This window comes from Siniperca chuatsi, linkage group LG2 (assembly GCF_020085105.1).
Source record: "Siniperca chuatsi isolate FFG_IHB_CAS linkage group LG2, ASM2008510v1, whole genome shotgun sequence".
Taxonomy (NCBI): Eukaryota; Metazoa; Chordata; class Actinopteri; order Centrarchiformes; family Sinipercidae; genus Siniperca; species Siniperca chuatsi.
In genome coordinates, this window is record NC_058043.1 from 14,020,762 (window position 1) to 14,047,833 (window position 27,072).

The following is a 27,072-nucleotide window of genomic DNA, read 5'->3' on the forward strand; positions in this document are numbered from 1 at the left end:
TCTCGCCTTCCGTCTCAGTGTTAACACCTTCTCAAATGCCTCTTGTCGTCTTTGTCCTCCACTCTCTCGCTCTGTTGGAGAGTTTGAAACTTAAAAGAAACCAGTGAAGGGAAACAGAATCATCTGTTTGCTTACTTAATAAGCAACTTGTAGGCTATATAAGCTATAAAGCTTGGTTACGTTACACGGCACTGATACAGATGCCCTGTAGTGTTGTTTTAAAAATGTTATTACTAAAAGCCACTGTTATACACAGATGACCTGCAATGCATTCATCTACACAGACACAAACTCATTTAAGTGAGATCACCTCTGTTTCCTCATTTGATGACAAAAAATTCCACAAAAAGTGGAGATATTACATTCATAAATACTGAGAACCACACTCGCTTGCCAGTTTATTAGGTACACCTAGCTAAAACTATTGCGGTCTAATACAACAGCGCTGCAATAAATCCTCCCTTTATGAAGGTTTTAATGTTCAGTTTTTGTTGAAACTGTTTTAGAGAGATGTTGATTCAACTGTGCTGTTCAATCTTCATAAAAGTAGGATTTATTGCAGGACTGTTGTATTAGACTGCAATAGTTTTAGCTAGGAAGGTGAACTGATTAAAATGTGTTTGTTGCTTCAGAAATGAAATTGCTGTCAGATTAGCTCTAAACTAAATTAATAATACTCCCCAGGGACTATAAATTTTGTGATTTGTGTGATTTAGGAACGAGTTAGTGACATTTGATAGTAATAATAACTGATCCAGATGAAAGAGCACTGCTCCACTGCTCATTCATCTGCCTTATAAAATGCAGTACATGTCTGAACTGGATCAGGAGGTGTTCTCTGCAGAAAGAAATATAAAAGAATCATTTCAGGGAGACACATTTACAAACGGATTATATAGTCTTTTTTATAATTTTGGTCAATCATTTTAGACAGGATTATCTTGCCATCGTGAGATGAATGGATGAGTTATTTCTAGCCTCAAGGAATAATCCATCAGTACATTTTATTCTGGCACATACTGTACAGGACAGACTGCTTAGCCATGCAAACTGCATTTGGGAGACAGTTGCCACATTAACTAAGCATAGACACAACCTGAGCTCCAGAAGATTTATATTAACTCTGTGAACAGCAGTGATTGCTGTGTAGAATACAAAGTGAGTACAACACTAACGATAGTCACAGGTGTATTTTGTTTTGGGTCCTATGCTTAGGGGTACAGAAGCAGCCTTAGCGTCTTCCTTAGGGACTACTCTGATGATAATATGGTTAACTTCATAAGCAGGGCTCTTAAATTACTCTCATACTGTATGAGCAACACATTGCTAATGTAAACCTCTATGAAATCAAGTGCCACCACCACTTATTAATCCCAGTCCCAACAGTACTGCAATCATATTCCTGTATTTCTTATACATACCAGTCTTTCAGTGTTCAATTTAATTATGGATATAGTATATAGTGGAAAGCGAACAATGTCTTAATAATTTTCACACTTAAGATACATATACAAAATGTTTTGTTCAAGCTAGTGGCACCTTAGAGCAGTGTTTCCCAACCTGGGGGTCGGGACCCCACAAGGGTCACAATCGTTTGGAGGGGTCGTGAAATGATTAACAGAGGAGGAAAGGAGAAAAAACATATTTATGCTACACAAACTTGTGCTTATTTTTTCAGACTTTTGTCTCGTCATTCTCATCTTTGATTTTTTCTTGTAAATAACTAGCACATTTTACTACTTTAAACACAGAAACAAGGAAAAAGAACTTGTCTGAACTGGTAGGCAACCATTGATGAATGTCTACTTGCGGAAATTGCTTTGTTTTGAGGGGTCGCAAACCAAAAAGGATAGGAACCACAGGATGATTCACTAACAAAGACAGTTATTTTAAGTCAGCTGCTGTGTGTTATGCTAATGTATACCTGCTTTGAAAGCTTGTTTTCTACATGACATCCATATTAAAACCCATCCCTCTGAAGTTGTTCCAGTTTATCTCCTCAATGTCTGAATAAACGGTAATTCTTGAGACCCCTCTGGATGGTCTGGTGAGGTGGAAGAGGTTTTCACTCACATTTTAAGGGGCCTCAGTGTTACTCCTGGAAAACAGTAATTGAGAAATCGACTGGAAAATGAACAGGCTACTCAAAGACCTGGCTTACTGCCAATAACCAGGAAGGACATAGGATTGATAACGTTTTGCGCAACCTAGCAGTAAATTGCCAAAGCTTTCATTGCTATATTTTCTTTTGGTACAAGGTATGAGTGGCACTGGAATTTATTAATATCTTTTACTTTACAGTATAATGTTGGAATCAGCAGCACAGGATATTTGAGCGTTTTTGTTTTGTTTGTTTTAGAGGCAGTGATTCTGTAAGACAAAGAGTGAGAGAGAGAAAACAGGACAGGAAGATAACACAGGTAATAACTTTAAATTGCAACAATAAGGACACAGTGGGCACCATTTCTGTGCAGGTGCAAAGCTTGTGATGCAAATGAATGAGCAATGTCACTTTTCATTTTGGTAATTTTATTCGGTTTGGTTATTTTGCACTGTAGCTTCAAATGAAACTTTCTTGTGCCAAGTTAGGTGTAGTGATTCAGCTGAATATGTGTTTATGTAGATCAGGTGGTGCAGTTTTGGAACCCATTTTGATATGAAACTGTGCTTGTGTTTCCACGGCATCAAACCACTTCTACAAAAGCACACTGAGCAATTTTTTTGGTTTTCTGAAATCACATAAATCCTTTTTATGAATGAGTTTTGTTTCCTTCCACTTAGATTTAATCATCTAATGTGTTCAAATGCATGTGAAACTTCATGTTTAATGTGACTGAGGAGTGTGTACTGTACTGTACTGTACTATTTTTTTAATGTCAGTTTATGCAATCATGGAAACAACTTAAACAAACTATTGGTTTTCACGCAATACATATTTTCAATTGTAGCATTATTGTGAGCATGTAAATGTACCAAAATATGATAAACTGAATGCAACATTTATAAATACTAAGTCAAGTAAGAAATATGCAACAGTCAAAAGTTATGGAAACACATTTTATTTTGTTACAGGTTACTATACTGTAGTTGTCACCTAACTGCCCATACACTGCTGTCTTTTAATATAAAAGTGGAAACAGGAACTTCAGTATTACCTGAAACATCTAATTTAAAAAGCAACATAATCTGTCGTTTGAAGCATATTTGGAGTGCTGTATATTTGTGCTTTGGGACTCTGCACCTTCTTGACAAAATCAGTTTTCTCTGAGGCAAAGCCAACTGGACTACCCACAAGGTCCATTAGGAAAATGTCTGCTGTTTCTAAAGATGGAGCTGATGTCATCAGGCATTGTTGATGCGTTTCCGAGCTCCACCTGCTGATAATATATTCCCTCCTAATAGCAATGTAAAGTATTCATCTTACTCAAGCCACTTCTTCAGATTGCACCGTACTGTGCCAAGAATGCTCTTGTGTCCATGATAAGCAAAACTGAAGAAATAATTTGGTACAAGAACGCTTGTGTCACATGTATACAGATGGGGTTTTTTGGTGCCTATTTTCAATAGAGCCCAATGTACTCCTTATTCTGCTGAGCGACAGGTCAGTCTCATCCATGAAGGAGAGAAAGGAAATTAAAGCTGCATTAATCGTTTTGTTTGTTTTTTTGCTTTTCTTTAGGCCATTAGTCGGCAGAACTCTAAACCAAGCTGAACAAGAGTTGATATGGGTAAAGTATTAGCAAGCAGTTGACTATTTACACATCCAGCAGATACATTGCAACATTATCATTTATTTGTTGTGTTTCAGGTGATCTGTTGTATGTGTGTCCAAAATTCACTCTTATTTTAGCTCTATTTTTGGTCTCCACCAACTCCTGAGGGAAATATCAGTCTCTTTATCTGCTAAATGCTCTATTATGTACAACAGTTAGTCACTAACTTATTCTGTCTGCCATGTGGTGCTGGGCAGGTAGCATACAGCGGGTTTATCAGAGCCATTTCACTGAAAACAGCTGCCTGTTACAGCTGGAAACATAGTTGTTGAGAGAAAACAGTACAATTGCGGGTCATAAAACCGAAACAATGAGCTGACAGACGCTAAAACCCTCCATAGAGTTGAGCGGAACTGCAGACTCAGGTGATAATGACCTGTTGGTTAAGTGACCCCCTTTCACATTACACATAGTCATTTGAGAAATTTTTTGTATGAATATATGAACAGTGCAGCTTTAAATATAGTGAATGTCAAACTACACAGAAAGTTGTTTAGTGTATTAGTACTACGGTAAATATCAATGACTGTCACACAGCACTATTGTCTCTGACACACATGGTTGCTATTTCATGTGCTTCTCAGTATCTGTTGTATATTTGCCAAATCATTGCAAAAAGCACTTGCTGTAATGCTTTAAGTGGAGTGATGGCTACCTCTGTAAATGCATCATTTACTATATATCTCCCCTGCGCTGCCGTATCATCCAGCTGGCCGTGGTAACCTGGAACTTTTTGTTTGTGACTCTTCCTATTAGGCAAAGTGCCAATAGGTGGATCAGCAGTTTCTGTGTCCTCTCTCTGTCTCCGTCAGTCTCTATCTCCCTCTATAATTAAACACTCTGCTCCAAGCATTGTCACGACAAATAGGCGGTGTGGGCGATGTACAAACAGGCGTACACACACAAGACCACACACAGCAATGCATCTCACACGTTCTAAACAAAACAGAACAATAAGTGAAGTGATGATGACTTTGCAAACAGTTAGAGTGTGTCAATTAAATTGTGATGAGTGTGTGAGGAGTTTGTAGGTGCATAATGTATTAAATTGTATGTGTTAATATGTATATGAGAGAAAGAGGGGGGAGAAAGCTTCACCTCACAAGTTATTATACGACAGTTGTTGTATAATGTGTCATGACAACTCTTCATGATGACAAAGATATTCCTTGGATGTCCACTAAGTGAATTTATCTGAGACCCTTCAGTTTTTAATGGCTGTAGAGTGCTTGCTGCAAGTGTATTTATTGCATGATTTTCTGTGCAGCTGACTCCAAGCCCTTTAAAATTATATTCCTTAAAATTTCGGTCCCGGTTGGTTTGGCGACACCCGTGGTTACCGTGGTAACAGAAAGTGCAGTTTATTCAACAGGTCTCAGAATTCTGGGAGCAACAAAGAACCGTTGAGCAGCTACTTTGTCAGAGGAGCAACAGTTGTATCTCTTTACAGTGCCGCCAAACAAATTCATGTTGTTTTAATAAAGAAGCAATGAGCAACCACGATCTGATTTCATGCCGCACATGGCATACGTAGTTTTCCACAGAACAGCAGGGCAAAGTAAAAGTTGGTTACTATGTTCAGGAGTTGGTGTGCAGCCTGCAGGTCATCTAACAGCTCACTGTGGCTGCTCTTTCTTGTTCCGTTACTCCCTGCAATTTTTAAAACTGATCCACTGCTAAATACCAAAATTTGAAATACTCAACAGCAACATTTCTTTCCTCAAACAATGTCCTGATTACTCAGGGTAATCAAGACACACTCACTGACAGCTGTTTTCTTTAAGAACAATTTTCTTCTGAAATATGACCTTCAACTGTCTGTCTCTCGGTGCAGAAAGACATGCCCAGTGCTCTTGAGTGTGCCACAATGGGATATGGTTAATATCAAATTGAGATATTACATTAAATGTGAAACCTAAACAGAGACTTTTTATTCAAGTGACAAGGAAATGCTCCACAAAGAGCTGACTGCGGCTATGAACCTTGTCGAGTGACGAACTTGAGTGCTGCTTCACTGACACCATTTTGTGGCTGACTTTTTCAAAACCTCACTCAACTCTGAAATTTCTGTGACTAGACTGTGTTTTTGTGTGCATGTGCAGGTGTGTTTGTGTATGCATTTAAGATAGTCTGTGTTCTCAGGTGTGTTCAGACAGACAGCAGGACAAAAAAAGACAATAGCTAGACGGACATCTGGATAAAGTGCAGTCTCATTTGTGCCAAGCCACGGCAGGGTTGTCTGCAATGATTTATCTGGTCTCCATCTTACTGCAGACAAACACTCAGTCTCAAGCCACCATTAAACCAAGAAGAGCACTCACCTTGGTTTCACCTCGCTGAGAGATGAATCAGTGTGCGGCTGTCATTTCAAGACTGGTCATCTTATTGCAAAGATCAGAGGCAACAATTTTGTGCTTGGAGATTGTGTGTTCAGGTTCCTTACAACTTATACATCTCCCTGCTACAGTGGGATCAAATTGTGCACCCAGTACAGTTGTTGAGGAATATAATGGTGTCTGGTATGTGCAAGAGACTAGTTAAAATGTCACTTTTTTCACCGTTGATTTGATTGACACACTGATTTTCCAACACAAATGAGTTCCCTAAATGCAGGCTGAGAATTTAAACCACTGTCTCCTCTGCTCTGTATTCATGTCAGCCTTTCAGTCAATAAATAAAACAACCTGAAACACCTGGTGAAGTAAATGTTGAATCATTGGTTCAACAACCCATTTATCACCCCTCAAAGGTGATAAATTGTTAAAATTTTGTGCGATGAGACTGTGTAGCACCTGTGTTTCATCTGTTGGGTGTGAGCTTTACTAAAAATTCATCTGCTGCAGAACTGAAACAATTAATCAATTAGTCGATCAACAGAAAATACATTTCCCAACTATTTTGATAATTTATCAAACTTTAAGCAATTTCTAGTCTCCACAGGGAAGGCAGTGTCGTTTGCTCTACCACTTTGGTCCAGACTGAAATGTCTCAAAAACTATTGGATGGATTTCCAAGAAATTTTGCGCAGACATTCATGGTTACCAGAAGATGTATCCTAATGACTTTGATGATCCCCTGACTCTTGCTCTAGCGCCACCATGAGGTTGACATTAGTGGTTTTGAGTGAAATATCTCAACAACTATTCCCATGGAATTTGGGACACATATTCATGTTCCCCTCAGGATGAATTATAATAACTTTTGTGATCCCTTAATTTTTTATCTAGCGCCACCATCAGGACAACATTTTTATTTGTCCAATACTCTGATTTATGACCAAATACCTGCCAAGCTAAAGACATTCCCATCAGCATCAGCTGTAATTTGTTTAATGCTAATTAGCAAATATTAGCATGCAAACACACTAAACTAAGATGGTAAACATGGCAAACATTACACCAGCTAAACATCAGCATGTTGGTATTGTCATTGTAAGCATGTTAGCATACTAATGTAAGCATTTAGCTCAAGGCACTGCTGTGTCTAAACAACCTCACATAGCTTCTGTTAGCATGGCTGGAGACTCTTAGTCTTGTTTAGGCAAAAATGCCAAATATTCTGTTGTCCCATTTTCTCAAATGTGAGTTTTTGCCTCTCATATATGATGGAAGTTTGACTATTTTAAGTTTTTGGACTATTGGTACTATAGGAATTTCAATATGCTACCGCTCTTGAAAATTATAATGAACATTTTTCAATATTTTCTGATATTATATAGACAAAATATTAAGCAATTAATCAGGAATAAAATTGGCAGATTAATTGCTAATGAAAATAATTGTTAGTTGCAGCACTAATCTGCTGTGTGTGCTTTACAAAAAGACCATTAGAAATTCAATGGCCAGTATTGACTGACTTAATCAGAGATGAGGACAGATCCTGGCCTACATTGTATTTTTCTTTTTCTTTGGAGGTTTCCATTAGACGACAGAAATACATCAGGCCTAATCAGACTGTTTTACCACAGTCATAGGGGATTTTCTGACACAGCCAACAATTTGCAGTAATGAGCAGGTTGGTTTCTTCTGCCTGGAAAACCTCATTTTTAAATGAGCAAACATGCCCCATATTTGCCAGTAATTGTTTGGCTTTGTCACTCCCGCTAATTAGTGAGCAGAAAACCAAATACCAGTCTGAATGAAAACACTACTGGCTAATTGGCTGTGCAGGTCATGCTTTGACAGCAGTGAAGATGGCAAAATGTTGATACTGTGGCACCAAAGCAGATAACAAGTGCATACAAAATACTTGCAAATGTCCGAAAGGTTTATAATGCTGTTAACAGTCACTTTAATAGACTTTTTAGTTCCAGTGCATCATCTTAAATCTAAGTCTAATAAGTGTACATAAAAGCATTTTTTGCCCAAGCTTTCATGTTTTGCCAGTTTTAAAATCATGAACAGATTCATTTGTATGACTGTCAAAACAACTTTTAGAACATGACTTTAGACATGTCTTGCTAGAGGTATTGAGATATTTTACTTAAGTAAAAGTATAGCAATACCACAGAATAGAAAGTCCTACATTCAAAATTGTACTAAAAGTAACTTAGTCTTTGAAGCAAAATGTACTTAATGTAGGCTGGACAAGGAACAAGAGAAGGTACAAGAGAAAGGCAAAGAAAGCTGCAGCATTAAATAAAACCAAAGCTGTCAAATTACAAGGATAAAAGATTATTGTCACTCCTGCCTGCTTTCCAAAGACAAGAATCACTATCACACTCACACAGACACAAAACCAACCCACACACACACACACACACACACACACACACACACACAAACCTCAAGAAAACAATCAACTCTGCTGTTAGTTTCAAGATGTTCTCTATGCGAGCCTTTTCCAGTTGAGCAGATGTGCTGTCAGTAGGTGCTCTAACACACACACAAACCCACACACACATACACAAACTGTGTCGCCATGAGAGCACATCCTGCCCTGCAGGTCATCATTTGTCATAGTAATGTAATAAAACCACACAAACAAACCACAAACACACACTTCCATTTCCAACACACTCATTTGTTAAACGATGCAGGAAAACTGGGGAGAATTGGACAACCAGAAAATTAATGTCTCATGTATTTCTACACCAAGACATTTCTGTTGTTAATCATCTGGAGTCTGTTATATTGTATCCACTGTTGGACATTATTCCCTATTCAGGATCTCTATTCCAATTTTTCTGGTGAAATTATTCCAGATTTTTGTACCACTTCCCAATAAGGCACTCATTATAAAGCATTTCTCAGTTGTTACTATTAATGGTTGATACAGTTAATAATTTATTAATGCTTTGTATACCAATAAAAAGAAATTAATAAGAACAACTTTTGGGTTGCCAGGTTGTGGAAAATCTCTTTGGCTAGTGTTTTTCCTCCCGCATGACACTTGCTTTGTCTTTTTAGCTAGCTCTTTAATTAACCAGGAAGACTCCATTAACAGTGTTTTACCAGTTACCTTCTGGAAAAGGGCTGCAGTGCATCTTGATGAACAACCATTAATTAAACAACATATTAATATTTACAACGGCAGAGTTTATGGATTATTTTAAAAATGGGCAGCTTACTTGAAAAATGCAATAATTTCCTCATTACATATTAATTACACATACAGAAAAAGTATTTAAGTGTAAAAGTATTTACATTACTTTACTAATAACTCAACAGCAAAAGTAATTACAGTACTCGTTACATTACTGTTAATACTGCTCCCAGTTCTGTCAAGGGCTTGTTCAAACAACCCCAAAGCCTCGACACCTGTGCATATTTTCTGTATTTAACTCTTGTAGACATAGAAAACAAGACATACAGTAGTAGCAAGTGTCTAGTTAGCTAGCTTAGTCCCGCTCAGTGCACGCAGCACTCCAGAAGTCCTGTCCTGAGACTGAAGCTGAAGGACCTTTCATCTCCAGACAGAATTCAGGTAATTCCTTAATCTGTCTAGCTAGCGAGCTAAGAAGACGCAACATGTAACTAAGACAGCTGTGACATTTCTGGAAGGCTCATTTCTCCTCTTTTGGCTTAGGCTAGCCAACTCCTCCCATCTGCCGCTTCTCGGCTTTGCTAACACGTCCAAGTTTCTCCACTAAACCCACAAAGACGAAACTGACTTCAACCCTCCATCCAGCTTGTGGTAAAACATACAAGACAGTGAACAAGCTAACCCTTAAACAGTGACGTAACAGAGCTTTTATGTAATACTGAATTTCACATTGTAATGCCTAACACTCCATGGTTCCCACACCTTCTTAAACATCCAATTCAAGGACTTTCCATGCCCAATTTCAAGGACCCAACACAGCATAGTTTGAGACACAGATCAAGGTTAATTACTGTTACAACACTGAGAATTTTTATAATGACAACTAGCAGGCTTTACAGAAGCTCACAGACAGAAATTAAAGGGAGAGATGGCTTAACTGTGTTACAAATAAATAAATATCAAAAGAAATTAAATTTCTATTCTGGCACAAAATATATAAATTCAAGCACTTTCAATGACCCATGTCTATTTATGTCTATTTTCAATAACTTTCAAGTCCTTGATCCACCCCCTCAAATTTACAAACTTTCAAGGATTTCAAGGACCCTTGGGAACCCTGACACTCCTTTTTACTGAAAAAAGTAATGTAATACTGTAATTCAGTAATTACTGAGTATTATGTTAAAATTACTTCCCAACATTTATAACTACAGACTACATGGGTCTCTCACCTTCTCATAAGCCATTAAGTCTGCAGCTATAAATGTTATAGTCCAACTTTGGGTCTAGCTTTCGCATAGATGAATTCTGTAAAATGTTAGCAAATTAAGTTATAAATAGCATCACAGGATAAACAACAGCCGAAGCAATTTTTTTCGAAACTTGGAAACCCAAAAGTTGTTCTTATTCATGGCTTATAACTGATCTATAAAGCAAAGCAAAAACAGTGGTTGCTAACTAACTAGATTTTTAAGTATTCGCCACAACTTGTCACATTGACGTGACACTCACACACACACACACACACACACACACTAGGACACACTAGGAGAAGGAGGATAATGGCAGGAGGAGGTGTTACAGCCTCCTGTGCTGCAGCTGAATAATTCAAGCGACATCTTCACCGCAGGTCAGAATACGTGAGCCAATACCACTGATTTAAAGCTTTGTATGCTGTGCATGGTCAGTCAGCGCAGCCAATCGGAGCACTGGGTCTTCTGCCTGACTTTTTTCTTCACACATTATGTGCACCATAGCATACTCAAACATTCACAGACACTGAAGGACAAATGTTAGACTGAACACAATCCTCTGCTTGGAGAGAAAAAGTTGAAGATTGAAAATTCTTTGTCTTTGTTTGAGCTTTGAGTGTCTGATGAGCCTCTTAGCGATTTACTGCGGTCCTCTAAGCTACTCTGTGTCATCAGACGGCTGGCTTGTCTTGACGCAGTGTCAGAACAAGCTTGGAGACATGCATTATGAGACTATGACGAACATCAACCTGAGCAGTGTAGACTGGACCAATAAAGTCAGTTTGTGATAGTAATTAAGATAATTAGTAGAGAATTCAATAAGTAAATAAGTATGCCATGTAGAGAAAAAACACATCTATCTATATATGTTTATCTGTTATCTGTTACCCCATAACCAGTGGTGGAAAGTAACTAAGTGCATATACTACAGTACAATTTTGAGGTGCTTGTACTTTACTTGAGTAATTCCATTTTATGTTACTTTATACTTCTTCTCCACTACATTTCAGAGGGAAATATTGTATTTTTTACTTCACTACATTTATTTGATACATTTAGTTAAATACAAAATATAATCAAAAAGTGAATATAAACGTTAAAGTAATACGTACATTAATCAATCAATAATGATTGTATAATATAAAATACATTATTCTGAAATGGGACATTCTGCATAATGAGTACTTTTACTTTTGGTACTTATACACCAAAGTATATTTTGATGCTAATACTTTTATACTTTTACTTAAGTAAATGATCTGAGTACTTCTTCCACTACTGCTTATGACACTCAGTAACACGGATGCCTTGAAAAATGTACAGTAAGAAGTAGCATGCAGTCAGAAAGCTTCCATAGAGACTGAAAATGAATTCTTGGTCTGCAGCCAGCACAGTTCACCAGCCCCTGTGTTATTCCTTCCACTGTACTCTTATTTTCATGCCCCTACTGTACTTGGACTGTCTGCAGATGCAGTAACTTAATGCCAGCTAGCCAAATAATTACACTCCTGCTATCTCCCACCGCACTAGAGCTGACAGGACTTCTCTAGCACTTTTTGTGCCCTTTCACCCCAAGAGTCTTGTTTTACACTCCACTTGTGAATCAAGTGGGGAGAAGGCTAGGGCGTGTATAGTCTTGCGTTGCCAGAGACATTGTGCTGTGCCAGAAAAGGAGGATGGTCTTTTTGTATCAGTTTTTGAAAAAGCATTCTGGGTTATGTGAATTTCTTAAACCAGACAGAATCATCAAGGCCCTAACTTATATAGCGCCTTTCTAGTCTTTCTGACTACTCAAAGCGCTTATTCAAGTCTGAGATAGTCTGCAAGCGCTTTTGTGCTTTATTCCTTGACTTCTTTAATCTTGCCGTTGATTCTTTCTATTGGTAGACAATTATGTCAACATGCTGTTCCCAGAGACTGATGTATTGTCTACATTTTTAAACACCATAATAACACAACCTGCCTTGCACGATCACTCTTGTCTCACTAAACTTATTAAAACGCAGTCACTTATCATGCGTGGTTCATTTGTATGCATACATTCCGGTTATGTGCAGTGAATCAATCATGATAACCACAGAGGGGGAGAGAAAATCAGATGGGTGGGGGAAAAAATTGCATTTAGAGGAAACATGGGAATTAACTATAGCTGTGTTAGGAGAGAGTGACAAGGAACATCACCTGTCCTAATGTGATATGTATCATGCTTTAATGTGCATCAGACACAGTCATTATACCCTGTCTATGGTGTCTGTTCTTCTCAACTGTAACTCACTCTATGATACACCCATATGACCCTTTAGCAATCAAGCATCCATGTTTTAGTGAGTTACTTTCCCTGGGAACAGAGGAAATAGAACCAAATGAACATAAATCAATGCTCAAACATGATGATGTTGATGAAAAGTAAGGGTTTTGTGCAAAAACTTAAAATCAAGAATGTAATATCTTGATCTTCTTCTTTTCCTTTTGGCTGTTCCCTTTCAGGGGTCGCCACAGCGAATCATGTGCCTCCATCTAACCCTGTCCTCTGCATCCTCTTCACTCACACCAATTAACTTCATGTCCTCTCTCACTACATCCATAAATCTCCTCTTTGGTCTTCCTCTAGACCTCCTGCCTGGCAGCTCCAACCTCAGCATCCTTCTACCAATATATTCACAGTCTCTCCTCTGAACATGTCCAAACCACCTCAATCTGGCCTCTCTGACTTTATCTCCAAAACATCTAACATGAGTTGTCCCTCTGATGTACTCATTCCTGATCCTGTCCATCCTCGTCACTCCCAAAGAGAACCTCAACATCTTAAGCTCTGCTACCTCCAGCTCTGCCTCTTGTCTTTTCTTCAGTGCCACTGTCTCTAAGCTGTACAAGATCGCTGGTCTCACCACCGTCTTGAACACCTTTCCTTTCATTCGTGCTGATACTCTTTTATCACACAACACACCTGACACTTTTCTCCACCCATTCCAACCTGCTTGCACTCGCCTCTTCACCTCTTTTCCACAGTCTCCATTGCTCTGAACTGTTGACCCTAAGTACTTAAAGTCCTGCACCTTCTTCACCTCTGCTCCCTGTAACCTCACCGTTCCACCTGGGTCCCTTTCATTGACGCACATGTATTCTGTCTTACTGCGGCTAAGCTTCATTCCTCTGTTTTCCAGAGCAGACCTCCATCTCTCTAGATTTTCCTCCACCTGCTCCCTGCTCTCACTACAAATCATAATGTCATCCGCAAACATCATAGTCCATGGAGATTCCTGTCTAACCTCATCTGTCAGCCTGTCCATCACCAGAGCAAACAAGAAGGGGCTCAGAGCCGATCCTTGATGCAGACCCACCTCCACCTTGAACTTCTCTGTCACACCTACAGCACACCTCACCACGGTCTTACAGCTCTCATACATGTCCTGCACCACTCTAACATACTTCTCTGCCACTCCAGACTTCCTCATACAATACCACAGCTCCTCTTTCGGCACCCTGTCATTCTCTAAATCTACGAAGACACAATGCAACTCCCTATGACCTTCTCTGTACTTCTCCATCAGCATCCTCAAAGCAAATACTGCATCTGTTGTACTCTTTCTAGGCATGAAACCATATTGCTGCTCACAAATGCTCACCTCTGCCCTTAGCCTAGCTTCCACTACTCTTTCCCACAACTTCATTGTATGGCTCATCAGCTTTATTCCTCTGTAGTTGCCACAGCTCTGCACATCTCCCTTGTTCTTAAAAATTGGCACCAGTACACTTCTCCTCCATTCCTCGGGCATCCTCTCACTCTCCAAGATCTTGTTAAACAAACTAGTCAGAAACTCTACTGCCACCTCTCCTAGACACTTCCATACCTCCACAGGTATGTCATCAGGACCAACTGCCTTTCCACTCTTCATCCTCTTCAACATCCTCCTCACTTCACTCTTGCTAATCTTTGCTACTTCCTGCTCCACACCAGTCACCTCTTCTGCTCTTCGTTCCCTTTAATTTTCCTCATTTATCAACTCTTCAAAGTACTCCTTCCATCTTCCCATCACACTCCTGGCACCTGTCAATACATTTCCATTCTTATCTTTAATCACCCTAACCTGCTGCACATCCTTCCCATCTCTATCTCTTTGTCTGGCCAACCTGTACAAATCCACTTCTCCCTCTTTAGTGTCCAACCTAGCATACTCACAGCTCTTTGATTGGCCTTTGCCACCTCTACCTTCACCTTACGCTGCATCTCCCTGTACTCCTGTCTACTCTCTTCAGTCCTCTCAGTGTCCCACTTCTTCTTAGCTAACCTCTTTCTCTGTACACACTCCTGAACTTCCTCGTTCCACCACCAAGTCTCCTTGTCCACTTTCCTCTTTCCAGATGACACACCAAATACCCTCCTACCTGTCTCCCTGATCACATTAGCTGTAGTGGTCCAGTCATCTGGGAGCACTTCCTCACCACCCAGAGTCTGTCTCAGCTCCTCCCTGAAAACTACACGACATTCTTCCTTTTTCAACATCCACCACTTCCACTTCCACTCGCAGAGCGCCGTTGTCCTCTTCATCTTCCTCACCACCAGAGACATTTTACACACTACCATCCTGTATTGTCTTGCTACACTCTCCCCTACCACTACTTTACAGTCACTGGTTTCTTTCAGATTACAACGTCTACACAAGATGTAGTCCACCTGAGTGCTTCTACCTCCGCTCTTATATGTCACCCTATGTTCCTGCCTCTTCTGGAAGAAAGTGTTCACTACAGCCATTTCCATCCTCTTTGCAAAGTCTACCACCATCTGTCCTTCTGTGTTCTTGTCCTGAAGACCAAACCTGCCCATCACATTCTCATCACCTCTGTTACTTTCGCCTACATGCCCATTGGAATCTGCACCAATCACCACTTTCACCTCTGGGGATGCTCTGCATCACTTCATCTAACTCACTCCAGAATTTCTCCTTCTCTTCTAACTCACATCCTACCTGTGGGGCATAACCACTCACAACATTGAACATCACCCCTTCAATTTCCAGCTTCAGACTCATCAACCTGTCTGATACTCTTTTCACCTCTAGAACATTCCCCACTAACTCTTCTTTCAGGATAACTCCTACTCTGTTTCTCTTCCTATCTGACCCATGGTAGAACAACTTGAACCCTGCTCCTAAGCTTCTAGCCCTGCTACCTTTCCACCTGGTCTCCTGGACACACAGTATGTCCACCTTCCTTCTCTGCATCATGTCAATCAACTCTCTAGCCTTCCCTGTCATAGTCCCAACATTCAAAGTCCCTACTGTCAGTCCTACATTCTTAGCTTTCCTCTTCTCTCTCTGCCTACGAACACACCTTCCTCCTCTCCTTCTTCGTCTTTGACCAACAGTAGTCCAATTTCCACCGGTACCCTGTAGGTCAACAGCACCGGTGGCGGTCGTTGTTAACCCGGGCCCCGACCGATCCGGTATGGAAGTCATTTTCACGATTCGCATTTTTAATTTGGCATGTTGTTTTATGTCGGATGCCCTTCCTGACACAACCCTCTGCATTTATCCAGACTTGGGACTGGCACAAGAAGACACTGGCTTGTGCCCCCTTGTGGTTGCATTAAGAATGTAATATCTTGATAATTATGCATAAATGGTTATTAGGCAATGGCTGCTAATATCCAAGTCCACACTGCAACTACTGCACATTATTTCTTGTTATGTTTAATGAACTTATTGCATTGTTCTATCTCCACTCATTCCTTCTTTGTATTCCTCTCTTCTTCTCTCTCTCTTTGTCAGATTTTTCTCTCTGTCTCTTTCTTTCTGTCATTAGCGAGCATTGATTTAAAAGGCTTCATTTCTACGGGACTGTGTGGCCGTCTCAGACTCTTTGACTCCACAGATCAATAATGAAAGTGGGTTTGCATCAAATGACCATGAAAAAGCAGAGTCAGCAGAGCTCAGCTGTTGAATTTAGCCCAGCACACAACCTTTGGTCATGTTGTTTTCAGTGGCATCCTTGTTAGCTTCAAAAGCCTGCATCAGAGCTGTTACTAAGTGAGTTGTCCATCTTATTTGGCCTTATCATCTATAAGATGTAATGTCATGATGCAGCTTTACAGGCAAAACATAAAGGTTTATAGAATGGCATGGAAACATGGTGCCCATTAGTACTTACTGTGTACCACATGCTACTTATTTTGTATGATTTTCTGTTATTTTAATTAGCACTTATCATTGTATTATTCCTTTATCTATCTTTATATATATATACATGTTAGTACTTCTCATTCTCAAAACAACCATCTCCATTCCTCAGATGTTGACTTCAGGCGTGTCTGCTTGAGCTGCTAACCTTATGAATTAAAGAGATTTAAATTCATCTTTATTTCTGTCTCTCAGACCAGCTTTCCACCCTGCACTCTAAGTTACAGTATGTTCAGCTGCATTTGGATAATAGAGCTAGAGTGAGGTCTAAATCTTCATATCACCCACACAGCGCCTGAGTAAAAAGTCTGCAGCAGTTACAATAGAAACTTAAATGGTTTCCACTTTGTACCAAAATGCATGGGCAACTTGGGATTACAAAAAGATTATATTGCTTCCAATCTCTTTTTTAAAGTAGTCATCGCACGGTTCAGGAGTGGTGGCGGGGGTATCAACAAAATTTTATTTACTCCATCTTAAAATCCATTCAAACCACAATTGAATTCATGCTTGCATCTAAAGTATCTCAATTTATTTTCAAACCTTAACACGTATGATTGAAATACCAACCATTTAATTTTTAGGGAATTTCACAGAAAACATTTCATCAAGATGTTGACCTCTGCCACAGCATACCTCAGTAGTGTGTAGTCTTTTATTTCTAATGCATTAAATAACATAGGCTACTTTAAGTCTTGTACTGCATGTAACACAGGTATACAAAACATGTGGGTGTCTGTCTCTGAAGATGTTTAAACTCTCTTTATATTAAAGTTCCAGTTTTTTGCCTTGAAAGTTCAAAAATCTAATCATATTCAAGTGTTCAAGATAGTAGGTCTCATCCTTATCAGATCATCCACCAAAACTGTCCTGAGTGAAGGAAACACAGCTGACTTTTTGAGCTGAGTTGCTGAGTTTTCAAGTCTTATTATGAGACAGTAGTGGGTGCTAGAAATTTAATACAGGAAACTGTAGGGATGATCTGTCAGAGATGATATATTTCTTACAACTCCATAATGTGTGGCATCCTTTAGCGTAACGGAACTAAAATCTATAGCCGTGTTAGCAGCCCGGTGAGGCTGTAATGCTCATTACACACCAGAAACCAAAACTGATGGATGGAAGAAATAGAGAGAAAACTTTTAAATTCCCACATTTTAACACTACGTGGGGTGAAAGTTTGGCCTGAGGATAAAAGCAGTTGTAAATTTGTGTTGGCACTCGGCAGAGCTGGTTGCCACAGTGCTACTTTTTCAATTCTGAGCCAAGTGTGATATATGGGCTTTTCTTGTAAACTGTTTCAAGTTTAAACATTGCTCCTCTATAGTCTGAAATGGATCAGAGGTAACAGACCATGTTACATATTTCCATGTTACAGGTGATGTGTATCAGGTTACACGAAGCACTGTGCACTGCAGGTCGATGCAATGTACTTGAAATGTATGTTAAAGCTGCAATAATCAATATTTTTATATAAAAAATGGATCAGATGAGTTTGTGTATTGTGAAAAGGGTCGCTTATAGTGACAAACCCACAGAGAATTATCAACCGACTCTGCAGTTCACCTCAGCTCTACTGAGCGTTCAGCATCTTTCAGCACATTGTTTTGGTTTTCTGGCTCGCTCCGCTCTCATCAATCCTAATTGCTGCACCTGGCAGCTGTTTTTAGTGGAAAAACCTCTGATAGACCCACTGTATGCCACCTGCCCAGCACCAAACAGCAGACAGACAAAGTTAGCAACTAGCTGGTGAACATAATGGAGCATTTGGCAGCTAAAGAGACAGGAGCAGACCAAAACAGAGCACAATTCCAAATGAATGTTAATGTTGCTCTGTGTCTGTGCTGTGTTTAAATAAGTAATTGTTTGCTAACACTTTTGCTGTAACAACTTTATATGGTGATAATATTGTTGTATTTACAGCTTGTTTTGCTGCCCCCAATTGGCCAAAAAATTAAGTAAAGCAGCTTTAAAAGCATTATGCATGTATGTCCTACATCCAGCTCTGTTAGAAGGAGTCGTATTTGCACACGGTGTGTTTTGCTATGTGGCAGCTACATTATGCTGTTCTGATGGAATTAAATGAGGAAGCTACATCAGCAGCCTCTCTGTGGGAACACTATAATTGTCCATTACTGTGTTGGCCTGACGTCTCATGTCTTTGTGTATTGTTTTGCATTGTGTGCTGCAGATACTGAGCACATACTGAATGTGGAGCCTCTTTAGACCCATTCAATGGCAATGTGATTAGCAATGCTTGATTTTAAAATATATTCCTCTGAGAAACTGTAATGTAATTTTTTAATTAAAGCTGCAGGGAGTGATGACATTTTTCAGTCAGAAAGATGATGCGTTTTTCATGTGTGCCATTTGTTTTTAATGATGTAAGAGAGGTTTCAGTGGTAAATGTTTGGTCATCATCTAGCGGAACTGAAAAAGATATATTGCTGTAATTCTAAGGTCACTAATTTTGCTGCCATGGTTATTGATTGGTGGAGTGTTTCTCTCACAGATGGTCTGATCCTAATTAACAGGAATAACAAGCCAGATGCCTCCATGCTGCACTTCACAAGGTCCTATGAGGTTATATGGAAGGACTCTAACATGCATTTTTTATTTAACTGGCACAGAGGAACCATGAGTGGGACTTGACATACAGTTTGATTTAATGTCATATTATGGTACATAACCTGGCATACTGTTTGGTGGGGATAAATGATTTTAAATGGGTTCAAGGGCCTTTTGACGAGGTTAGATGACAAGTCATGAGAAGACATTACATTTCACAAACTATTCTATATTGCAGCCGGTGCATGAACAAAAACATGAAGACAAGGAAAGGGAAAAAAGATAGGACTTCTTGAAGGTTAGACACTGTAAAGTTATCTTTCTTTTTATCATCAGCCAGAACATCAACAACTTTTTCTGGTTTACGCTCTTGGTTATTGCTTTATTTAGCTTCAGTGTACGGGTTGATGATGGATGCAATTTACACCATCTGCGATCCATTTACAATGTTGTGTAAAATGAGACGTTCGGAGCATTTTGTCTGTTTGTGTGTTGGCTAGCAGCCTGTGCCTCTCTGCTTGTCTCATTCACTCTGTCTGTCGGTCTGCTATCCGTGTGACTGCCTGTGTGTGTTTACTTGTAATCTATTTCTACATCGCTCTTGAACAAGTATCAGCCAAGATATTAAGAACTAAACATCAAATCACCCTGTTATTGGATACATTCATCATCCAAACTGCAAGACGACATTTAATATTGCAGCCCTAACCAGAATTTAATGTCACCACCCATTGACATGACACTAATTGCAGTTTTGGTGTGGCCCCTCTGATCGGCTGTACCCTTTGAAGCTGTTCAAAAAGCTTATTAGAAGAAACATTCTCCTACAGCTTAGAAAGTTTGGCCATTAAAAGGTCACAAGCAGGCATCCATTTTCTTTCTCTCATTTGCTACACAGGGATTGTGATGTCCAGTAGAGGGCAGCATAGACAACTGAAAGTGTACAAATGGCAAACTCAATCTCTTCTCTTCTCTTCCAGGGCCAAAGTGTTTCGGGGAAAGAAGGTCCTTGGTGATTACGACATCAAAGTGGAGCAGGTATCAAATTGATTTTATAGACCTATGATGCTGTAGAATCATTTATAAAAGGTTGAGAGGGCTCAGAACAGAGATGAACGTGAACTGACCATTCACATTTGATATGGAAATGCATAGGTTTTCACTATGACACTGGTACCCTTGCACATTTTCAATAAAAACAAAAAAAATTTCAGATAAGCTCTACTTGTCTATTGCTTTATACTGCAGGTTATATGTTCCTAGAAAGAACTAGAGTTTAGAAGCGACAGTGTAAAAGAAGTAAACTGTATCACTCCAGAGAAGTGTGAATAGTCAGAGGAGAGAAGTGTTTCTGCCTGTGTGTGTTAGTGCAACAAGTTCTCCAGGGCCAAACAGGACCAGTGTTGGTCCGGTCAGTCAGTTGGTCCACCACTTTTGTACAGATTGAAATCTCTCTGACTGTTGGATGGATTGCCATTAAATTTTGTACAGATATTCATGGTCTGCACAGGATGAATCCTGGTGCCATCATCAGGTCAACATTTCAATACTTTAGTTTATGACCAAATAACAACAAAACTAATGACATTCCCATCAGCCTCACCTGTACTTTGTGTTTAGTGCTAATTAGCTAATATTAGCATGCTAACAGGCTAAACAAAGATGGTGATCCTGGTAAATATTACCTACTAAATATCAACATGCTAGCATTGTCACTGTGAGCATATTAGTATGCCTGAGAGCCGCTAGCATGGCTGTAAACTCTTACTGTAGTCTTGTATTATACACAGAGATTTGCAAAAATGTCATGTCGGTCAGGAATTTGTGTTACAAACCTGCCTGCCCCATAGAAACTGCCAAGTCATTTTCTTAACATTTTGCAACCACAGCAAAAATGACTTTTGTGCTGTTTATGTTTTACCGCATATAAATGTATAACCACACTTTCAAAACCACCAGTACTTCAAATGTCAAATTACACCAGAATCTTGATTTCATGAACTGTACATAGTTAAGTTATTTTTTAACAGTATGTGACATGTTGGTTTCATATTGGTTGAACCACCTAACCACCAACCACCATTTTTCAATATTTGGTTACTGGATTTGAAATGACTGTTCGCTGGGGTTTCACACCAAACAGTTTCACACCTAATAGATGTTGACAGTTAAATTACAACCTCAAGCCTCACCACAGAAACGAAAATAGACACCAGAGGAGACAGGAGCCGGCAGCTATGAGTCAGAGAAATCCTCACTATGTTTGCAACCACACCAAAGACAAGCATACATGCATTATTTTACTAGAATATATATGGCCTATGTATACAGTGATATTGATTTGTTTTGCTCCCAGTACAAGTCATCAATTCAAATGATAAAAAAGATTTATCTCCCCGGTATGAAAATAGCTAATTATGGAGTAGAGTTGAAATATTACACCTTATCTCATTCAGCTTCTTGTAAATGAGATTCTACAGTTGTTTATTTACAGCACTAGGAACCATTTATAAAACTGACGTGTAAGATTATGCAACATTTACCGTTTAATGGGATTCTTGTGTATTTCATCACTTCTGTATCAAGACTTGACAAAACTGTCTTGTGTCCTCTTTCTATCTCTCATAGGCTGAGTTCTCAGAGGTCAACCTCATCTCACATTCAAATGGCACCTGTAACGTGGACATGCAGGTCATCAGGGGTGGGACCAGAGTGGTCAGGTCAGCACCACATACAGTTACACACATTGGTTCTTCTGTGATTCAGAGAAGATCAAACAGTTCATTTTGGAGTCAAATTCTTCTTCCCAAACCCCAAATCCTAATTTTATACCTTTCTTTTTTTTCTTTTTTTTTACTATGTTAGATTAATAAATGCACTTGACATAATGTGCCTTCATGGTGTTGAGTATTGTTGACCACTGCCAATAACACTTGCATATGTCAACTCTTTTCTTACATTATCACATTTTGTATTTTTAGATATTTTTTTGTGTGTGAATGATTGTCCCCTTGAGGGACAAATAAAGTATTTTAAATTGAATTGAACATTTTTGTGAGGACATTTGTTCCTTTCAAATAAGTATAAGTACACATGGACTCACAACAGTATCAGAAGCCCAGTGAAATGCTTCTGATTGGGCATAATATGAATTGTTCTACTCTCTAGACTAAATTAATGTAACAAAGGTCCCCATTGTGGAGGTTAACTTTACTGTTGTTTCAAGGACATTTGATCCTCACAAAGAAGTATGACACACAAATCAATTGTCAAGGCCTCCAATAGTACTCTTGATTGTGTGTGAAATTAATTGTTGCTACTCTTAGAGCTAAATTACTATGACCTTCCCCAAAAACAACCAAGAAATACAAACCTGAGCTCAACCATTAATCTGACTCTAAACCCAAAACCTACCCCTGCAACAACCCAGTCCTCACGAAAATGTCCCCACTTTTGAGGACATTTGGTCCTCACAAAAAAGTATAAGAGCAAACCCCAGCATAGTCCTGCTGTACCAAGTTTTGCATCAATTAATGATGATTCAAAGACCTTTCTGTGAGATCAGACAGAAAAATCTTTTGGAAATAATATATACACTCGTTTACTGCAATCATTTCCTCTGATCAGTGGAAAAAGGGCAGTAGCGTATGACCACCATCATAACCCACATACTGGCACAGTAGATCTGTGTACAAACATGTGAACTTACGGTAACCAGACAATCACACAGACCCACTCACACACCACAGACCACACTGACACAGACACCAGTGCACCAGCTGAAGACTGCCAGTAATTAAGCAAGATTAACTCCCACTGCTCACCAACCAACAAAACCAACAGGAAATGAAGACGGCAGCCTCAGTCTGACAGTCAGCATCTCTGCCCTGTTATTATGTTTTATGAGGGGTTGGTCCGCACATAGCTCACACACAAATGTTCAGTCAACAGTGACCATAAGAGATACTGTGGATTCAGGGAAACTTTGATTCATCGCAGGACATTCACCTGTCCTGACAGTGTCACGTTCCACAGAGGCATTATTCTTTTACAACTGACATCTGTGCTCCTCATAGACCTCCAAAGTTGTATCATGGCCTCAGTCTCACCCAAACATGGACTTATTGTGGAGAAAATTAATGAGTCTACAACATAATTGTCAGTTTGTCTTGTTGTCTGCCTGTCTGAGATCATTGCAGGCTTTTTAGACTTGGACGTCTTTAACTATCTACATTTGTCTCTGTAATTGCACTGTGTCCATCGATTTCAAGTCAAAGCTCTGAGTCTGCATGTTGCTAAGTAACCCTCACCCCGTAGAAGATGTAATCTTTTGCAGACTCACCACACGATCTTCATCTTCTTATCTTTTATAGCTTTTTATGTTTTGTTTTTTTAACGGACTACAATTAAAAAATAATATACTATGAAATATTTACAGTATAAAACATAGAATTTAGCCAAAGTTAGTGTAAAAGTTGAATTTGGAGCCTGATCAGTTAGTGGATTTGGTGTTAAAGGAGAGGAAGAGGCTGTGAACCATCACAAGCATAATAGTACATTAACTATCAAACTGTATGGAAAAATCTATACATTGTTGGTTTCGGTCTTTTCATGAGATTTGTTGAAAATAAGAAAAATGTAGAATATCACCAGGCCTATCCTTTAAATGTGTTCATTTTAAGTTGTGACTGCAGATAGACTTAAGCCATGTTTGGCTTGCCACTACCCATGGGACATCTAATCTCTTGCTAATCTCTTTGGTGCATGTGTGGTTTACTTCCATGCGCTCAGCCACACTCAAACGAAATGTCCATGTCACTATAAGGACAGTATTATATTTGATAAAAAGGAGTTCAAGAGACAGTTAAAAATCGTTCACAACATACAGTTTGCAGAGAACTTATTTTTCCTTTTCTCCTCTTTGACCTTGTTGTCTTTCCTACTTCCTTTTTTTAATCTTAATTCACCAGGAAAGTGATAATAATAAAAATAAGGTGACAGACTTTACCATATTATGTTTCAAATGTATACTTCTGTGGCTCTTGGGATGGCAACGTCGGGCATTCTGTCAACTACAGGATGGATTTCCATCCTGTAGTTTTGTACAGTCATTCATGGTGCACAAAGGATGATTCCTGCTGACTTTTGGTGATCCTCAGACGCCATCATTAGGTCAAATTTTTAATTGTCCAATATTTTATGAACAAATACCTGCAAAAGGAATGGGCCATGGCGTAGCTGGCAACACTGATTCAGGTATTAAACTGAGAGTCATGAACATGTTGCTCTTTACAGCCTACTGCCAGTAATGAAGAGATTACAGTCACATTAATTGCTGTGTCCTCTCCACCAGTCTTTTTAGTTTCTTGGAGTGTCTGATTAGTATTCTCGGTGCATGAAGAGCTGGTGGTGGTCACACTGTGCCAGAGTTTTCTCTCGTTTCTCACACCTCTCCCCTCTCTCTCTGCTTTTCCTCACATTCCCTCTCTCTCATACACACATTCAGAGACAAAGGGAAAAATAACAGGAGTCATGCCCTATCACCATCAACCTTTCACTGAGCTGAACTGCACTGAATATTGGTTTTGCCCCTAACCCGCTGGTCACTTATTGCTTCTGTGAGCTTCAGAACTGTGTTTTTTAATGTTTTACTTTAAATTGTCGGCCTCCAAAGCAAAACACTAAAAAACACAGTTGTGAAGCTCAAAACATAAAAATCCTACAAAATTGTAATATATCATAAAAGCCCAAACTTGGAACCTATTATTGTCTGTCATTTAGCATTTGTTTATGTAAATGAATCCCCCATTTTATGAGCTTTTGTATGCCAGATTCCCTCTGCAGATTCAGTCCTCATCACTGTTAACTCTACTGTTGGCCCGGGGAGGGCTGCAGACAGCCACCTCTGTGACACACGTCACCAGCAGCTTCATTTCACCGACCAATGATGAGCTTCACTGGGTGCCACCTCCAGCTAGGGGTGGGCAATACCACAAAATTTGGTTTCAATGTCATACCAAGTAATACCGTGGCCAGAATCATCGTTACCAATACAGATACTTTTTTTAGTAAAAGTGGCAACAAGTCCTCGAAATTACACGACAAAATACATTTGTCCATGCTATCTATAACAATACATTAAAAAGCGTTTTCTAATCTGACTCCCCTATCCGCAGAATGACATAATTTGTCTGTGACTTCCAAAACGGTTACAAATCACTGTTGAAAAATAAATCCGCTTTATGATGTGAAGACACTCTGGTTAAGATTTGGCCTAGGTATAGGCACAAAAACGACTTGGTAAAGTTTAGGAAAAAGATCGTGCTCTGGGTTAAAAAAGTACTTTGTTAAGGTTTAGGGAAACATCGTGGTTTTGGTTAAAATGACAACTTCATTAAGGTTAGGGGAGCTTCATTGTCATGGCTACAATAATAAACACAAGGTTAGAGTTATGGAGCGATCGTGGTCATGCTTTTAAAAAAACAACATTGACTGTTGGCAGAAAAAGGAACCGTCTCCCGTGTTTTGTTGATCCATCCACCCCAACTTCCTCCCTACGTGGACTTTGTTGCTCCATAACAACTTCCTCCTTTGCTCCCGTCATAATTACTGCGGCTGCTAGAAGGCTTTGTCACTTGAACGTAAACAAATGTTGTTTTGAGGCACATGCTGAAATGACTGTTGGTCTCGTTCTTCTTGGGAGGACAGTCCCCTTATTTTACTATCATGTAGCAGGGAGCAATGTGTCATAATTACACTAAATGGTCTGTACTTGTATAGCGCCTTTCTAGTCTTCCAACCACTCAAAGCTCTTCACGCTACATATCACATTCACCCCATTCACACACTGATGGCAGATGCTAACTGCTCATTAATCCAAAGAAACTAAGTAATCCTTCACACGCCGAAGGTTCAGTGTCTTGCCTAAGGACACTTCGACATGTGGGCTGGGGGAAACCAGGATCGAAGTGCCGACCTCAAGACAAGTATTGATACTTTAGGTATCGAGCTGCTCACGCCTACCTGTTTATCTGACATCCACTAGGACTTTTGCAACATTGAACAACTGGAAACCAGTTCTCAAAAAGAATTTAAAGACAAATTTTAACATACTTCCTGAAAGACACTTTCATATACAACAATTTGAGCAGTGTCTGTTACAGCCACCCACAGTTATCTGCTTACTGTCTTACTAAGTAATGCATTAAAAACATGAAGGGTCATCAATCGCTTTGCTCAAGATTCACTGCTCAGTTTTGTTAAAGTGTCCCAGATCTCCAGGTTTATGTCTACTCTCACTGTTTGAAAAACTTACACAAAAATAAATTAAATTTAAAAAAACCTGACATTATCCAAGCTGAGGTTCTAACTGAACCAAAACTCATCTCTTACTAAACTGTGTGGTTGCAGAAGAGGCAAGATGACTTCCTGCTCACCAGAGCACACTGGTGCAGGAGAGGTTCACAGTTTTTGAAATCCTAACTAAAACAACAACAAAGCTTTGATCACTCTTTGAGGAGTTTTTCTTTACTCTGGTGAATATCACAATTTAGAACAAAACTTGACATGCCAGCAGAAGACAGGTCTGAGAAACCCAGTTTCAAACATGCAGGTTACACTTGTTTATTCAGTTTCCTTAATGAATGATATTATTCATATCATAGATGGAGTTGCCACTGATATAGAGATGCTTATAGTTATATATCATAGTCATATGAGTTAAATATTTGTGTCATTTTAAATGAAAATAAATGTAACATCAGTTTGCCACTTAAATCAGAAATGCTTTATTGATCCCCGAGGGGAAACTCTTTTCAA

General features: G+C 39.3%; 1 protein-coding gene across 1 annotated transcript in view; it reads left to right on the top strand.

Moving 5' to 3' along the window:
• The window catches only part of syn2b (synapsin IIb), a 79,561-nt gene that overhangs the window by 24,889 nt on the left and 27,600 nt on the right, over positions 1 to 27,072 (top strand). The window contains exons 2-3 of the mRNA XM_044220945.1: positions 20,235 to 20,292; positions 21,883 to 21,974. Of these exons, the coding sequence (XP_044076880.1) occupies positions 20,235 to 20,292; positions 21,883 to 21,974 (150 nt within the window). The remainder of the gene's footprint in view (positions 1 to 20,234; positions 20,293 to 21,882; positions 21,975 to 27,072) is intronic.